This window comes from Callithrix jacchus, chromosome 4 (genome assembly GCF_049354715.1).
Source record: "Callithrix jacchus isolate 240 chromosome 4, calJac240_pri, whole genome shotgun sequence".
NCBI classification, from domain to species: domain Eukaryota; kingdom Metazoa; phylum Chordata; class Mammalia; order Primates; family Cebidae; genus Callithrix; species Callithrix jacchus.
Genome location: NC_133505.1, coordinates 116,138,437 through 116,153,477, shown reverse-complemented (window position 1 = coordinate 116,153,477; position 15,041 = coordinate 116,138,437). Strand labels below are relative to the sequence as shown.

At 44.0% G+C, this 15,041-nt stretch overlaps 2 protein-coding genes across 2 annotated transcripts in view; one reads left to right on the top strand and one right to left on the bottom strand.

The window, feature by feature from the left end:
- Window positions 1–11,294: 11,294 nt before the first annotated feature.
- Window positions 11,295–13,731, bottom strand: GPR6 (G protein-coupled receptor 6). Its single transcript, XM_017971569.4, has 2 exons — window positions 13,547–13,731; window positions 11,295–12,924 (listed from the first exon to the last, which is right to left on the bottom strand). Exon 2 carries the CDS (start codon window positions 12,904–12,906, stop codon window positions 11,815–11,817), a length of 1,092 nt encoding a protein of 363 aa, XP_017827058.2. The 5' UTR covers window positions 12,907–12,924; window positions 13,547–13,731; the 3' UTR covers window positions 11,295–11,814.
- LOC118152946 (uncharacterized) overlaps window positions 13,166–15,041 on the top strand; it is a 37,335-nt gene continuing 35,459 nt past the window's right edge. Inside the window, exons 1-2 of the mRNA XM_078370897.1 lie at window positions 13,166–13,373; window positions 13,610–14,006. Of these exons, the coding sequence (XP_078227023.1) occupies window positions 13,166–13,373; window positions 13,610–14,006 (605 nt within the window). The remainder of the gene's footprint in view (window positions 13,374–13,609; window positions 14,007–15,041) is intronic.

Sequence of the window (15,041 nt, the reverse complement as noted above, 5' to 3'; positions counted from 1 at the left end):
TATAGTGACTTGGGGGTTGTTTGTTACTGCAGCATAACTTAGCCTATTCTGACAAATAAATCACATTATGTTGGGACTTGACATTTTATTTTCATGTGGTATTATTTTAAATTATCTGCTATTGTATTATAGCTCTTTTTCTGACCTTTATCACAGGCGTATTGAGGTATAATTGATACAATGAATGACACATCTTTAAAGTGTGTAATTTGATGAATTTTGACATATCTACACATTGGTGAAACCATCATCACAGTTAAGATAGGAAACATAGTCATCACCCCAAAAGTTCCTCTTTTTTCTTTATTCCTTCTAGAAAAATGGGATACATGTGCAGAACATGCTGGTTTGTTACATGAGTATACATGTGCCATGGTGGTTTGCTACACCTATTGACCCATCCTCTAACTCACCTGCCCTCAACCCTCACCCTGCAACAGGCCCTGGTGTGTGCTGTTCCACTCCTTGTGTCCATATGTTCTCAATGTTCAACTCTCACTTATAGGTGAGAACATGCAGTATTTGGTTTTCTGTTCCTGTGTTAGTTTGCTGAGGATGATGGCTTCCAGCTTCATCCATGTCCTTGCAAAGGACATGATCTCATTCGTTTTTATGGCTGCATAGTATTCCATAGTGTATATGTGCCATGTTTTCTTTACCCAGTCTACAATTGTGGGGCATTTGGGTTGGTTCCATGTCTTTGATATTGTAAATAGTGCTCCAATAAACATACATGTGTGTGTGTCTTTATAGTAAATTCATTTATATTCCTTTGGGTATATACCCAGTAATAGGATTGTGGGGCCAAATGGTATTTCTGGTTATAGATCCTTGAAGAATCATCATACTGTCTTCCACAATGGTTGAACTAATTTACATTCCTACCAACAGTGTAAAAGCATTCATACTTCTCCACGTCCTCACCAGCATCTACTATTTTCTTTTTAATAATCGCCATTCTGACTGGCATGAGATGGTATCTCATTGTGGTTTTGATTTGCATTTCTCTGATGGTCAGTGATGTGTTTTTTTTTTTTTTCATATATTTGTTGGCTATGTAAATCTCTTCTTTTGAGACTGTCTGTTCATATCCTTTGCCCATTTTTTGATAGGGTTGTTTGTTCTGTTCTTGAAAATATGTTTAAGTTTCTTGTAAATGCCGGAAATTAGACCTTTGTCAGATGAATAGATTGCAAACGTTTTCTCCCATTCTGTAGGTTGCCTGTTCACTCTCATGATAGTTTGTTTTGCTGTGCAGAAGCTCTTTAGTTTGATTAGATCCCATTTGTCAATTTTGGCTTTTGTTGCCATTGCTTTTGGCATTTTAGTCATGAAGTCTTTCCTCATGCCTATGTCCTGAATGGTATTGCCTAGGTTTTCTTCTAGGGTTTTTATGGTTTGGGGTTTTACATTTAAGTCTTTAATCCACCTTGAGTTAATTTTTGCATAAGGGTAAGGGAAAGATCCAGTTTCTGTTTTCAGCATATGGCTAGCCAGTTTTTCCAGCACCATTTACTGAACAGGTGATCCTTTTGCCATTGCTTATTTTTGTCAGGTTTGTCAAAAATCAGATGGTTGTGGATGTGTGGTGTTATTTCTGAGGTCTCTGTTCTGCTCCATTTGTCTATATGTCTGTTTTGGTACCAGCACCATGCTGTTTTGGTTACTGTAGCTTTGCAGTATAGTTTGAAGTCAGGTAGCATGATGCCTCCAGCTTTGTTCTTTTTGCTTAGGATTGTCTTGGCTATACAGGGTCTCCTTTGATTACATATGAAATTTAAAATAGTTTTTTTCTAATTCTGTGAGGAATGTCAATGGTAGTTTGATGGGAATAGCATTGAATCTATACATTATTTTTGGCAGTATCATCATTTTCGCGATATGGATTCTTCCTATTTTTGAGGATGGAATGTTTTTCCATTTGTTTGTGTCCTCTCATTTCCTTGAGCAGTGGTTTTTAGTTCTTCTTGAAGAGGTCCTACACATCCCTTGTTAGCTATGTTGCTAGGTATTTTATTCTCTTTGTAGTGATTGTGAATGGGAGTTAATTCATGATTTGGTGCTCTGCTTGCCTATTGGTGGTGCAAAGGAATGCTTGTGATTTTTGCACATTGATTTTGTATCCTGAGATTTTGTTGAAGTTGCTTACCAGTTCAAGAAGTTTTGGGGCTGAGATGATGAGGTTTTCTAAATATAAAATCATGTCATCTGCAAACAGAGACAATATGACTTTCTCTCTTCCTATTTGAATACCCTTTATTTCTTTCTCTTGCCTGATTGCCCTGGCCAAAACTTCCAATACTGTTGAATAGAAGTGGTGAGAGATGGCATCCTTGTCTTGTACTCTTTTCAAAGGGAATGCTTCCAGCTTTTGCCTATTCAGTATGATATTGGCTGCACGTTTGTAATAGATAGCTGTGCAAATAAACTAGGAAATCTAGAAGGAATGGATAAATTTCTGCACACTTATACACTCTACCAAGACTAAACCATGAAGTAGATAAATACCTGAATAGACCAATAACAAGCTCTGAAATTGAGGCAGTAATTAATAGCCTACCAACCAAAAAAAGCCCAGGACCAGATGAATTCACAGCTGCATTCTACCAGAAATACAAAGAGGAGCTGGTACCATTCCTTCTGAAACTATTCCAAACAAATGAAAAGGAGTGACTCCTCCCTAACTCACTTTATGAAGCCAGCATCATCTTGATACCAAAACTGGGAAGAGACACAACACAAAAAGAAAACTTCAGGCCATTATCCCTGATGAACATCAATATGAAAATCCTCAGTAAAATACTGGCAAACCGAATTCAGCAGCACATCAAAAAACTTATCCACCAAGATCACGTTGGCTTCATTCTTGGGATGCAAGACTGATTCAACATATACAAATAAATAAACATAATCCATCACATGAACAGAACCAAAGACAAAAAGGACATGATTATCTCAATAGATGCAGAAAAGGCCTTTGTTAAAATTCAACAACACTTCATGTTAAAAACTCTCAATAAACTAGGTATTGATGGAACATATCACCCCAAAAGTCTCACTGTATTCCTTTTCAATCCCTTCCTTTCTCTTCTATTCTGATACCCCCAATCCCAACCATTGATCTTCTCTGTCAATATACATTATACATTTTGTATAAACAGAATATTGCTCTATTTGCTCTTTTTTTGGTTTGGCTTCTTTCACTCAGAATAATTATTTGAAGACATAGCCATGTTGTTGCATGTATCAGTAGTTCATTCCTTTTCATTTCAGGGTAGCATTCTATCATATGGATGTACCACCATCTCTTTGCTCATTCACTGTTGGAGGGATATTTGAATTGTTGCTAGTTTTTGTCTATTAAAAATAAAGCTACTATGAACATTCATGTGCAAGCCTTTATGTAGACACATTCTTTCATTTCTGTTGGGTAAATACTTACCAGTGGAATGATTGAGTCACATGTTAGGAATATGTTTAACTTTTTAAGAAAAGACCTAAAGATTTTCCGAAGCATTTGTACCATTTTACTTTTTCATCATCAGTCTATGAGAATTCTAATTGCTCTATGTCCTTGCAGTACTTGGTATGGTCTGAACTTTCACTTTGGTTAAACGATTACAGTGTCTCAAGTGTGCAGCTTTGTTCTCAATGTCATCACCTCAGGTTCTCGATACTTCTTGTAACAGTCTCTTAACTGGCACTCCTCCTTCGGATAAATCCAGGTTGTCAGGTAGGAACTCTGTGAACTTCCTCCCACCTCCCATAATCTTAGATCTATCAGTACCAATTATCCCCACTTGCCTTCTGTCAGAACAGGGGAACTGTGTCCCTACCTCCGCCTATCTGTACTCCTCTTTCCTCTGACACTGTGTCCTGGACCCCATCCTCCTCCTGTCAAGCCTCACTCTGTCAGCCAACGTTCCCCTTTCCTAGTTTCAGTGTTTCCAGTTATGTGGTGCTTTCCCCTTGGTCTAAAAGTGAGAAAGACTATCTGTGACCTTGTATTTCCCTCTAGATACTACCCTTTCTCTCTCCTTCCATTTAAAGCTAAATTTATTGAAAAAACTGTAAATTCCCATTTTGCTCCTCAATCCACTCAATCTAGTTTTCATTTCCTACTCTCCATGGAAGCTGCTCTCACTGAAACCGCCAATGACCACCATGTTCCTAGGTTGAACACTGCCAATCCCTGTCTTATTTGATCTCTCATCAGCCTTCACACACTTAATCACATCCTCTAGGCTTCTCAAGATCTCCCTGGGTGCCACTCCTAGGTCTCCTTTTCCCTTTTTCTTTTCTTCATTCAACTCCCATATGTTATTGGTCCTGGTCTGTGACATTGGCCTCTTCCCATTTCCTCTCCTGGCTTCACTTCCGCTGTAAGGTCAATGACTACAGAAAGTACGTCTCCATTCCAAGCATCCTTGTGAACTCCAAAGCCACAGGGTCACTTGATATCTCATAGATCCTGAAATTCAATACATAGAAAGCTTGACTCATTCTCTTACTCAAATTTTCCTCTCCCGCTATTTCTCCATTTCAGTGAATTCACCCAGTTTAACACTCTTTATTTCTAAACCGTTCTTCAGCCCCTACAATCGCTCACTTAGTCTGAAACACTCTACTTCTTTGAGATCTCTTGAGTTTATCTCCTCCCCAGCCCTCTACCCTGCTTAGCTCACACTGTCATCACCTCTCACTTGGATTACTGCAAATGGTCTTTGGGTTCCCGTCTTTCCCAGCTACACCCATTGTCAATACAGCTCTTTGTACTCTTGTTCCTTCTGTCTCTCCAGACTCATCTCCTGCCACCTCTTCTCTGGGCTCTATGTCTCATTCACTCCAGCTGTGCTGAATGGCCTGCATTTCTCTGAGTGGCCCACACTTTCGTGCCTCCAGCCATGCTGAATGGCCTGCATTTCTCTGAGTGGCCCATGCTTTTGTGCCTCTTGTTGCCCTCTGGCCTAGAACACCCCGCTTCAATGCCTTTGCCTCACAAATGTCTTTTGTTCTTCTAGACTCAGCTTGGTGTTGTCTCCCAAGTGGAGACCTGCACAACATTTTCCCGAAGTTCCTATTGGATCTTTTCCGATTCTGTGCATACCTTTGTTGTCATACTTTTCCTTAGTACTGTTGTCAGAGCTGTGTCTATTGCCTTATGTGGCAAAGGGGGCTTTGTAGATATGATTAAGAATCTTTAGATGGGGAGGTTATCCTGGATCACCTGGTCAAGGCCTAAATGTAAACATCAGCATCCTCATAAGAGGAAGGCACAGGTATATTTGACTGCAGAGCACGAAGGGAATGTAACCACTAAGCAAGATGTTACACTGCTGGCTTTGAAGATGGAAGAAGGCACCGGAGGCCAGGAAAACAACTCTAAAAGCTGGAAGGGGTAAAGAAAAGGATTATCCCTGGAGAACCTCTGCTGATATCTTGATTTAATTCCAGTGAAATTGATTTCAGACTTAACTGTAAGAGAATAAACATGTGCTATTTTAAGCTTACTACCAAAGTTGTGGTAATGTGTTACAGCAGTGATAGGAAACTAATATGTGGGGCCATGTGGAGCCCTGCCCTGGGCTTATGCTCTAGAGGCCCCTGCTTGAGGCCTTTTCCAGTTGTGCACCTTCTCTTGGAGTGAAGTCTATGGCCTCACCTCTGGACCAGGCACCAGGTACCCAGGACCCCAGAATTTCTTACTCAAGAAATTTTTACTCAACGTCTATTTCCAGGGCCTATATACCTCTTCTCCAAGTTTGTTCCTTTGAGACAGAACTCCTGGTGGAGGCCAGGTGTGGTAGCTCATGCCTGTTATCCCAATACTTTCGGAGGCTGAGGCGGGCGGATCATATGAGGTCAGGAGTTCAAGACCAGCCTGGCCAAAAGACTGGTGAAACCCAGTCTTTACTAAAAATGTAAAAATTAACCAGGTGTGGTGGCAGGCACCTGTGATCCCTGCTACTCGGAAGGCTTAGGAAGGAGAATCACTTGAACCTAGGAGGCGGAGGTTGCGGTGAGCTGAAATCGGGCCATTACACTCCAGCCCACGTGACAGAGCGAGACTCCATCTCAAAAAAATTAAAAAAAAGAAATCCTGGTGGGTTTATGCCTAGATCTGAAGAGTAGTCAAGGAGCAACTGTTTGTGTGGGTGAGCCACTGTGTAGACAGTAGGCTGAAAGAACTAAAAGTGGGAGACAAGACAGGAGGCTGCTATAGTAATTCAGGCAAGAGATGATGAGAGTGGTGTGGATGGTGAGGAGTGGCTGGATTCTGGGTATGCTTTGAAGGTAAAGGCAACAGGCTTTGCTGACACATTGATTGTGAGGTCTGAGAGAAGTAGAAGGGCAAGTGTGAGTCTAGAGTTTCTGGCCTGAACACCTAGAAAGATGACATTGTCATTAACTTATACATAAGGGATAAAGATCAGGTTTGAGGGTGAAGATCAGTGGTCCAATTTTAAACGTGTTAAATTTATGATGCCCATTAGAAAACAATGTAAGTAGGCATTTAGCTGTTTGAGTGAGTCTTGCCTTTCTCCAAGACTGTATATTTAAATATATATACTTACTATATACCCACAAAAATTAAAAATAAAAAAATTAAAGAATTTTAAGAAAGATTATGTTTCTAGCAACTAGCATTGGATCTTGCAGTAGGTTATTCTTAACTAAATTTGATAGGTCAAAAGAATATGTGACCGGCCGAGTGCGGTGGCTCATGCCTGTAATCCCAGCACTTGGGGAGCCTGAGGTGGGTAGATCACGAAGTCAAGAGATCGAGACCATTCTGGTCTACATGGTGAAACCCTGTCTCTACTAAAAATACAAAAAATTAGCTGGGCACAGTGGCGCATGCCTGTAATCCCAGCCACTCTGGAGGCTGAGGCAGGAGAATTGCCTGAACCAGGAGGCAGAGGTTGCGGTGAGCCGAGATTGCACCATTGCACTCTAGCCTGGGTAACAAGAGCGAAACTCCACCTCAAAAAAAAAAAAAAGAATATGTGACCTTCTTCTGTGGAAATGTTTCAAGATCTACCCACAGTTTTATATTTTCACATTCCCAGGTTGGTTAATATCAAGCCTGCTGACATTACGCAGCCTGGAGAACTGTGGAAGTCAGCCTTAGTAACAACCTGATTGTTTAGTACCTTCTTATACTTGGCTCTCCCAAGCATTTTGATTAGGACCAGGACTGATACTGAGTATTAATAAGTGGATTGAAGACAGACCCATGGTTTGTGTCTTATTATTCTAGAGTTGGACTTTCTTAATGTGATGATAGCAAGACATTTTTTCTCTGTGAGTGTACAAGATAAAATAATATTGACTTTTTTGTTTTACTTCTGAAATCGTAGTGTTTTCCCCATCACATGGTACAGGAAATAGAGGCACAGAGAGCTTAGCTATGCATGTCTGAAATTCAGGACCAAGGTCTAAGCAGGACAAATGAATTTGGGATTTATCAACATATAGGTGGTAGGTAATGCCTTGGGTCTAGAAGGGGTCGCCTCATGAGTACATGAAAAGAGAAGAGGGCCAAGAAAGTTGCCAGCAAGAGCTTTTGCCTTGCAGTTCACTTGAATGCATTCCAGATGATGTAGGACCTGAAACAGTATCTGGTGATGCTGAAGAGTCCGTGAAGGTTAGGACTTCAGAAAATTTTAATTTGATGAGTGAGCAGTAATGCTGATCTTCCCTGATTTGGATTTACAGACAGTGTAACACTCGACATCTATAAAATGTAGGGTGTTTTATAGTGTTGAAAAGGTCACAGTTCTGTTGTGAGTTGCTGGAGACTAGATTGCTCATACATTTTCTCTCGTACCTTCTACACAGTCAGGCTTTTTTTTCTCTCTCCCTCCCCTGAAGCTTTTCTTGTCAAGTTCACCAATGACATTCACATGACATCATTGTTGGAAATTTTTTAAGTCCTCATTTTACTTATTCTCTCAGTGGCATTTGAGAGAGTTGACTACTTCTTCCCCACACACCTTTTTCTTCTTTAGTTTTTGGGTCACTGTGCTCTTGGTTTCCTGCCCGCTCACTGATCATTTTGCTTTTTCCCTTGCTTGATCCTCCATTTCTTCTTGATTTCTAAATGCTTCAGTTTCTTGGGGATCAGTCCTTGTCCCTCTTCTGTTTTCTATGAATATTCATGAGGCAACCCCTTCTAGACCCAAGGCTTTACGTAGCACCTACGTGTTGATAAGTCCCAAAATCATCTGTCCTGCTTAGACCTTGTTCCTGAATTCCAGACATGCATAGCTGACCTCTCTGTGCCTCTATTTCCTCAGCTAAAAAGTGGAGCAATGAGAGTACTGAGCTCACAGCGTTTGTGCTGGATATTCTCTGTTTGCACCAGCAGATCCACCTCTCACCCTTTCTATCTGCTCAGTCACCAGGGAAGCTGATCTGTGTGGCCTGCACCAGAGTTGTCTTGCTGTCTGGCTTCTGACTGAGTTTAGTTAATGGAAGCCTCCATCAAGAGATGGGACAGAGAGAAGAGAGAGTTCTGGTAATTTATTCTCCCAGATCTCTCCCTGTAAAGCTATAGGATGGCAGTTGCTGCCTTCCTCTGTTGAAGCCCATAGCTCCTGCTGGACAGCCAAGACGTAAAGCCTTGTCTCCTTGTTCCAGTAATTGCTCTCTCTTCTTCCCTGTTCTCGCAGCCCTGCTAGTGCCAGTTCTGGGGCATTTCACTGTTCCTTGTCGATTTCCCTTAGCTATGCTCACACTTTTATAAATAGTCTCCTCATTAAACTCTCCTCAGTCACCGGGTTTGAGTGTGCCATTTGTCTCCTGCTGAGACCTGACCAGTTTGAGATTAAATGAAGGTGGTGATTAAATATAAGCTAATATTTGTAAAGGACTTAGAGCAGTCTCTGGCATATAGTAAGTGCTATAGAAGTGTTTGTGAAATAAATAAATGAATAAACTGCACCCATGAGCTATTTAGGTATTTAAAACTAACTCTTAAAATTTGCCACCCTTCCTCTATTGTATCAAGGTTCTTCAGATAAACCAGAACCAATAGGATGTATGTGTAGATAAATACATCCTACCCATAGGACATGCATGTGTGTGTGTGCACATGTATGCATATGTGCATATGAAGACATTTATTCTAAGAAATTGATCAATGATTATGGAGGCTGGCAGGTCCAAAATCTGCAAGATGGGCCAGGGGGCTGGAGACCCAAGGAAGTTGACGCTGTAGTACCAGTCTCAAGACCACCTGCAGTAGAACCAGGAAGAGCCAATGTTGCAGGTGGAGTCCAAGGGAAACCCACCAAAGATTTCTTTCTTGCCTGGGGAAGGCCAATATTTTTGTTCTATTCAGATCTTCAAATGATCAAAATGTGTTTGACAAAATATCTGGGTACCCTATTGTCTGGTCAAGTTGACACATAAAATTAATCATCACACTTCCCAGTGTACCCCGCCCCCAGGCCTCAGTTTTTCCTTGCTCGTGTGTTCACTCATTTGACTAATTCTGAACTTTTTTCTGTCATACCCCACATCCCATCAATCCTTCAACACATTTCTAGAACCTACTATTTCTCACCATCTCCACCACTGCCACCATGCTCCAAGCCACTGTCATTTCTCATGCACCCTCCACAGCTTGCCACCCCTCATCCTCTATTTCCCTTCCTAGCATTTATCCTAACATGACATTATGTATTTGTTTGTTTGCTTGCTTGTAGGCCATCTCTTCCACTAAAAAGTAGCATTGTGGAGTACAGAGACTTCTTGTCTGTTTTTTTTTTTTTTTTCACTTCCATGTTCCAAGCCCTAGAATTGTGTCTAGGAACTCAATTGTAGTAAAAACTCAATAAATATTTGTAAAATCTATGAACAAATTTTCTTGTATGTATTTCCTAAGGCCTAAGAGTAGTAATGACTTGGGCTTGTGTGCATATTAATTCACAGAAGGCTCAGAGCATGCCCTCATATGTTCTCCAATTTATCCCTACATCATCCTGTAAGAAGGGAAGGAGAAGAATAATCATGACTCACACCTATCAGTGGAATGGGAATGTTTAGTGCTTAAGGGTTTTAGTGTCCTCTTTTGAAGATTAGAATACCTCAAGGGAGAATACTGGATATAATTTCATGTACCTCATGAGGTTGGAGGTATATATCTTGGAATTCTGTCTTGGAAAAATTTATTCATTTTACAAGGCTGTGAATTTTGCTACAAGATCTGGCCAGCAACAATGTACTAAGTCATAAAATTCTTGCCATACTGGAAAAATTACAATAGAAAGTTTTGGTTTCAGGAATCACAAATGCACAGGGGATAAAAGAAAAAAATAATTTTGGACATCCTCTGGCACTTGTTTTCCAAACCCAGTAACCAAGGGAGTACTGCCCTTTGTTGTCCTGTGAATGCTGTTACATAAATACATTACTCTCTTCCTGCACACTCCCTCTCAACCACAACAATATAAATTTGGTATTTCAGTGAAAGTTTATGAACAATGTGCAAATGCATATGATTTTTTTACATTAAGGTTTTCTCAGGAGAATGATGGTACATAAGAAACTTGCAATTGCAAGGATTATGGAACCAACCTAAGTGCTCTTCGACCAAGAAGTGGATAAAGAAAAGATGGTATGTATACACTATGGAATACTATTCAGCCATAAAAAGGAGTGAAATAATGTTTTTAGCAGCAACTTGGATGGAACTGGGGCCATTATTCTAAGTGAAGTAACTCAAGAATGAAAAATCAAATACCATATGATCTCACTTATAAGTGGGAGCTAAGCTATGAGGACATAAAAACATGCAGAGCGATATAATTGACTGTGGGGACATGGAGTGGGTAGAGGTTGGGAGGGAAGTGAGGGATAAAAGGCTATATATTGGGTACAGTGTACACTGCTCAGGTGACAGGTGCACTAAAATGTCAGAATTCTCTACTAAAGAACTCATCTAGGTAACAAAAACCACCTGTACCCTCAAAACTATTGAAATTTAAAAACTTTAAAAACAAATAAAGTAATCTGGATGCTGTCGCATGCCTGTAGGCCCAGCTACTAGGAAGGCTAAGGCAGGATTTCTTGGGTTCAGCAGTTCGAGGCTGCACTGAGCTATGACTGTGCCACTGCATTCCAACCTGGACAACAGAGCGAGACTCTATCTTGAATGAATGAAAGAAAAAGAAAGAAGGAAAAAAGGAAAGAAGGAAAGAAGGAAGGAAGGAAGGAAGGAAGGAAGGACACTCATACACTTATAATTCAGTTCTCTAATAGTTCTATAGTCAGTCACATACCCCAAATTACATTCTTATAATGGGTTTATTCGTGTACAAAATATGTTGTAATTTGTTGATGCATGTGCAGCAAAATATTCTATCACATACAACAAAAATACACCTTTTACTCCCTTTTCCCTGCCCTTGAAAATGGCAACACTGTTTTGGCAGTTCAGCAGCTAAAAATAAAGTGCTATAATTAAGCAGTATTGGAATGTCTTCGCTTGACAAATGTAATGTAAAATTTGAGTATACAACCATATCATTTTCTCGGTTTTTCACAGAATAGGAAGCCTCACATCCTAAACACCTCCAGAAGATACAAATATTTGTATATATATATACACATGTATACACTGTATATGTAAAGTGCCAACAAGCCTCTTTGTCCTTGTGAGTTTGTTGCATTTCTCTTTAGTCCCTTTTTCTTTCCAAAGTCAGACTCATGGCATTGGGGTCTCAGAGTTCATCAGCAGACACCGAGCTTACCAAAGGCTAGCTTGTTGCGGGTGTGGTGTTGGCGAGAGGACACAGAGTGAGCCCTTCAGACCTCACTGGGGGACCTGGAACGAAAGGGCACTTTGGACTGGAAACAGCCACAGAACAGGAGCCACAGGGCGCGCTGGATCTCCTGGTTGCGGAAGGCATAGATGATGGGATTGATCATGGAGTTGTAGGTGGCAGGCAGCAGGGTGGCGTAAGTGTAGACCGCCGGGTCGTCGTGGCTGCCCACCACGCAATAGATGGCGAAGGGCAGCCAGCTGGCGCCGAAAGTGCCCAGCACCACGGCCAGCGTACCTACACCCTTTCTGGTGGCGGCGAGATGGGGCGGTGCCAGGCAGTGTTGTTGCAACGCGATCTGGTGTGCGTGGCGCCAGACCACCTGGCAGATGCGCACGTACAGGTGCAGCATGATGCCGAAGACCGCGAAGAAGGCGGCAGAGAGCAGTGCCACGTGGCTGCGCGCCAGCGGGCGTACCACGCTGCAGGCGGCGCGCTCTGCCAGGCAGTTCCAGCCCAGCACGGGCAGCAGCCCCAGGCCTAGGGACACGGTCCAGGTGGCGGCAAGCAGGAGGTGCACTCCCAACAGGGTCCGGCGCGAGTAATAGGTGAGCGCGTTATAGAGCGACAGGTAGCGGTCCACCGTAATGGCCAGCAGGCTGCTGACAGAGGCGGCGAAGGAGGCCACGAGGAAGCCCACCGTGAGCAGACTCACAGTCTCCGAGGGCACCATGTACTGGAACACAAAGTGCAGGATGAGGCCACAGCCCGCCAGCAGGTCAGCGGTGGCCAGGCTGCCCACCAGCACGAACATGGGCGTGCGCAGCGCCGGGGTGGACGCAATGAGCGCCACTACCAACGCATTTTCTCCAGCGATCACTGTCCCCGACACGCACAGGAGCACGTCCCAAGGGTTCACCGCTGGCAGCAGGAGTCCCGGTGGCCCAGCCGACAGCTGCGAGGACAGCTCCAGCGACCCATTTGCCCCGCCACCAGCTCCCAGAGCCGCCGCCGCAGCAGGGGGTCCCCATTCGCCTGTGTCCGCTCCGGCTGCTGCTGTGGCGGCCGCCGCCGCTCCTTCGGCCGCCACTACTACCACCTGGGAGTCGTTAAGCGAGGCGGCGCTCGCGTTCATCTCGGCCGGATTTGCACCCTGCATAGAGAGGGAGTGTAAGCGTCAGATATACACTTGAGGCTGCCAGGAAACTTCCCCACACCTAGAGCCTCCTCTCGCAATGCCTCACTCGAGTTGCACATCCCACCCTGGGACCCCAGAGCACAGCGGGAAAACAGTGGTTAAGTGCGAACCCAAAATAAATACCTGTTGAGTGAGTGAAATGCCCACTCGGACTTCTGAGTTTTTGCAGATACACACCAGGAGATCATGCACTCACATGCACACAGATCAGTCCTTCAAGGGCGCCTGTATTTGCACACGCACCCAAGTGCACCAAACTAGGAGTGTCATCCTAGGAGAGTCCCGCCCGGGTAGTGGCGGCGCGATCAGGGCACCGCCAGGGAGCTGGGCAGCGGAGACGCTGTCCGCGGTGCTGAAAGCGAAGTTTCTGCCATTGCGAAGCCTGGAGCTCCTCGGAGCCCAGAGTACCCTGTGAAGGGGGTCTTGAAGGAGAGACTAGGGTGTGTGTATGGGGCAGCGGAGGTTCGGAGAGAAGGTTGGCTCAATTTCTCCGCTTCTTGTAAGACCCGTCCCTGGCGGTCTTTCTCCACTTTTCTCCCCACATCCTCAAAGTTCCCTGAGGAACTCGGCCGCTTACCTGGGGCGTCAGGACTTCTGGAAGTCGCTGGTCATGGGCGCCGAGGCGGGGCGCCGGGCTGAGCTCCCCGCGCGGACAGAGCAGCTGCCTGCAAGAGGCGGCCGGGCCGGGGAGGAGGCGAGCGCCGGGCGCCTGTCGCTGTGCCGGCTCCGCGAGTGAGAGACACAGTTAGTGGCAGAAAAAGCGGCTGCGAGCGGCGCGCGCAGGAGATTGACAGGCAGGGCGCGGTGACGTCAGGCTCCTGGCTCCTGGTGCGAGCCCAGCACTCACTCTCCTCTCCAGCCCATCCTGTGCCCTCCCCGCCGCACTCTCCCCGCCCCCAATGCTATCTGAGGTTCCTAGGAGGGAGGAGAAGCCAAAGCAGCCACTTCCAGTCCAGAACTTCCAGGAATGGGATAGGGGAGAGACAAGGAGAGGGAGAAAGCAGTGAAGAAGACCCTGAGACCGGGCGGCGAAGAGGGTGAGCTGGGAGGGGAGGGGTGAGGGATGAGTGGCACCTGCCCGGCTGCAAAGCCCAGCATCAAAGATCACTGAGGGATCAGGTAGGAAAAGAAGCCCCGGAGAAGGGGGAGGTTGGGACAAGGGTGTTTCATGGAAGAGTAGCTACCTTAGGAAAAAAAAGTGCTGCTTCCCAAACAGGAATTATCTGGGAAAATAAATTCACTTTTTATTTATTTATTTATTGAGATGGCGCAATCTCAGTCCACTGTAACCTCTGTCTCCTGGATTCAAGCGATTCTCCTGCCTCAGCCTCCAAGCAGCTGGGATTACAGGTGTGTGCCAACACGTCCAGCTAATTTTTGTAGACAGAGTTTCACCAGGTTGGTCAGGCTGGTCTTGAACTCCTGACCTCAAGTGGTCCACCCGCCTCAGCCTCCCAAAGTGCTGTTATTACAGGCATGAGCCACCAGGCCAGGCCTAAAATCCAATTTTCATAAAGGCCGTTTGTGATACATGCTCTGTTGAGTAGATCCAGGAAAGAAATACTGATTTATGGAGAGCAGACACAAGATGAATAGAAAGGGGACATCTGAAGAAAACAATCTCTTCTTTTGGAGGTTGCCTGTGCAATTCCTCTCTTTCCCATTATCTTTTCTGAACTCTACACAGCAGATTTCGCCATGATCTTTTCTGCCCAATGTTTCTGGATTTCAGTAGCTGATAGTGCCCTTGGAACTTGAATTTTAATTAAAGACCAAGTCTGTGTCTTGCTATAAAAGAAGAAAACAGCAAAATGTGATTTATTTTCCTGGCAATAGTCTTTGCCCTGTTAATTAGTACCCTATAAAACAAATTACAGGATGAAAATAGTGATAACTCAGCTGCACCAGACTTCAGTAGGCAGAAGTTTTATTTTCAGCCCAGATAAATCATCCTTTTGGTTTAAAGGTGTTTTGTTTTGTCAGTAAGATACGTATTAGTCTTTTTCTTCTTCTTCTCTTTCTTCTTCCAGAATCTGCAATAGCTGTCCTTGGGCAAGAACTAAAATAGTTGT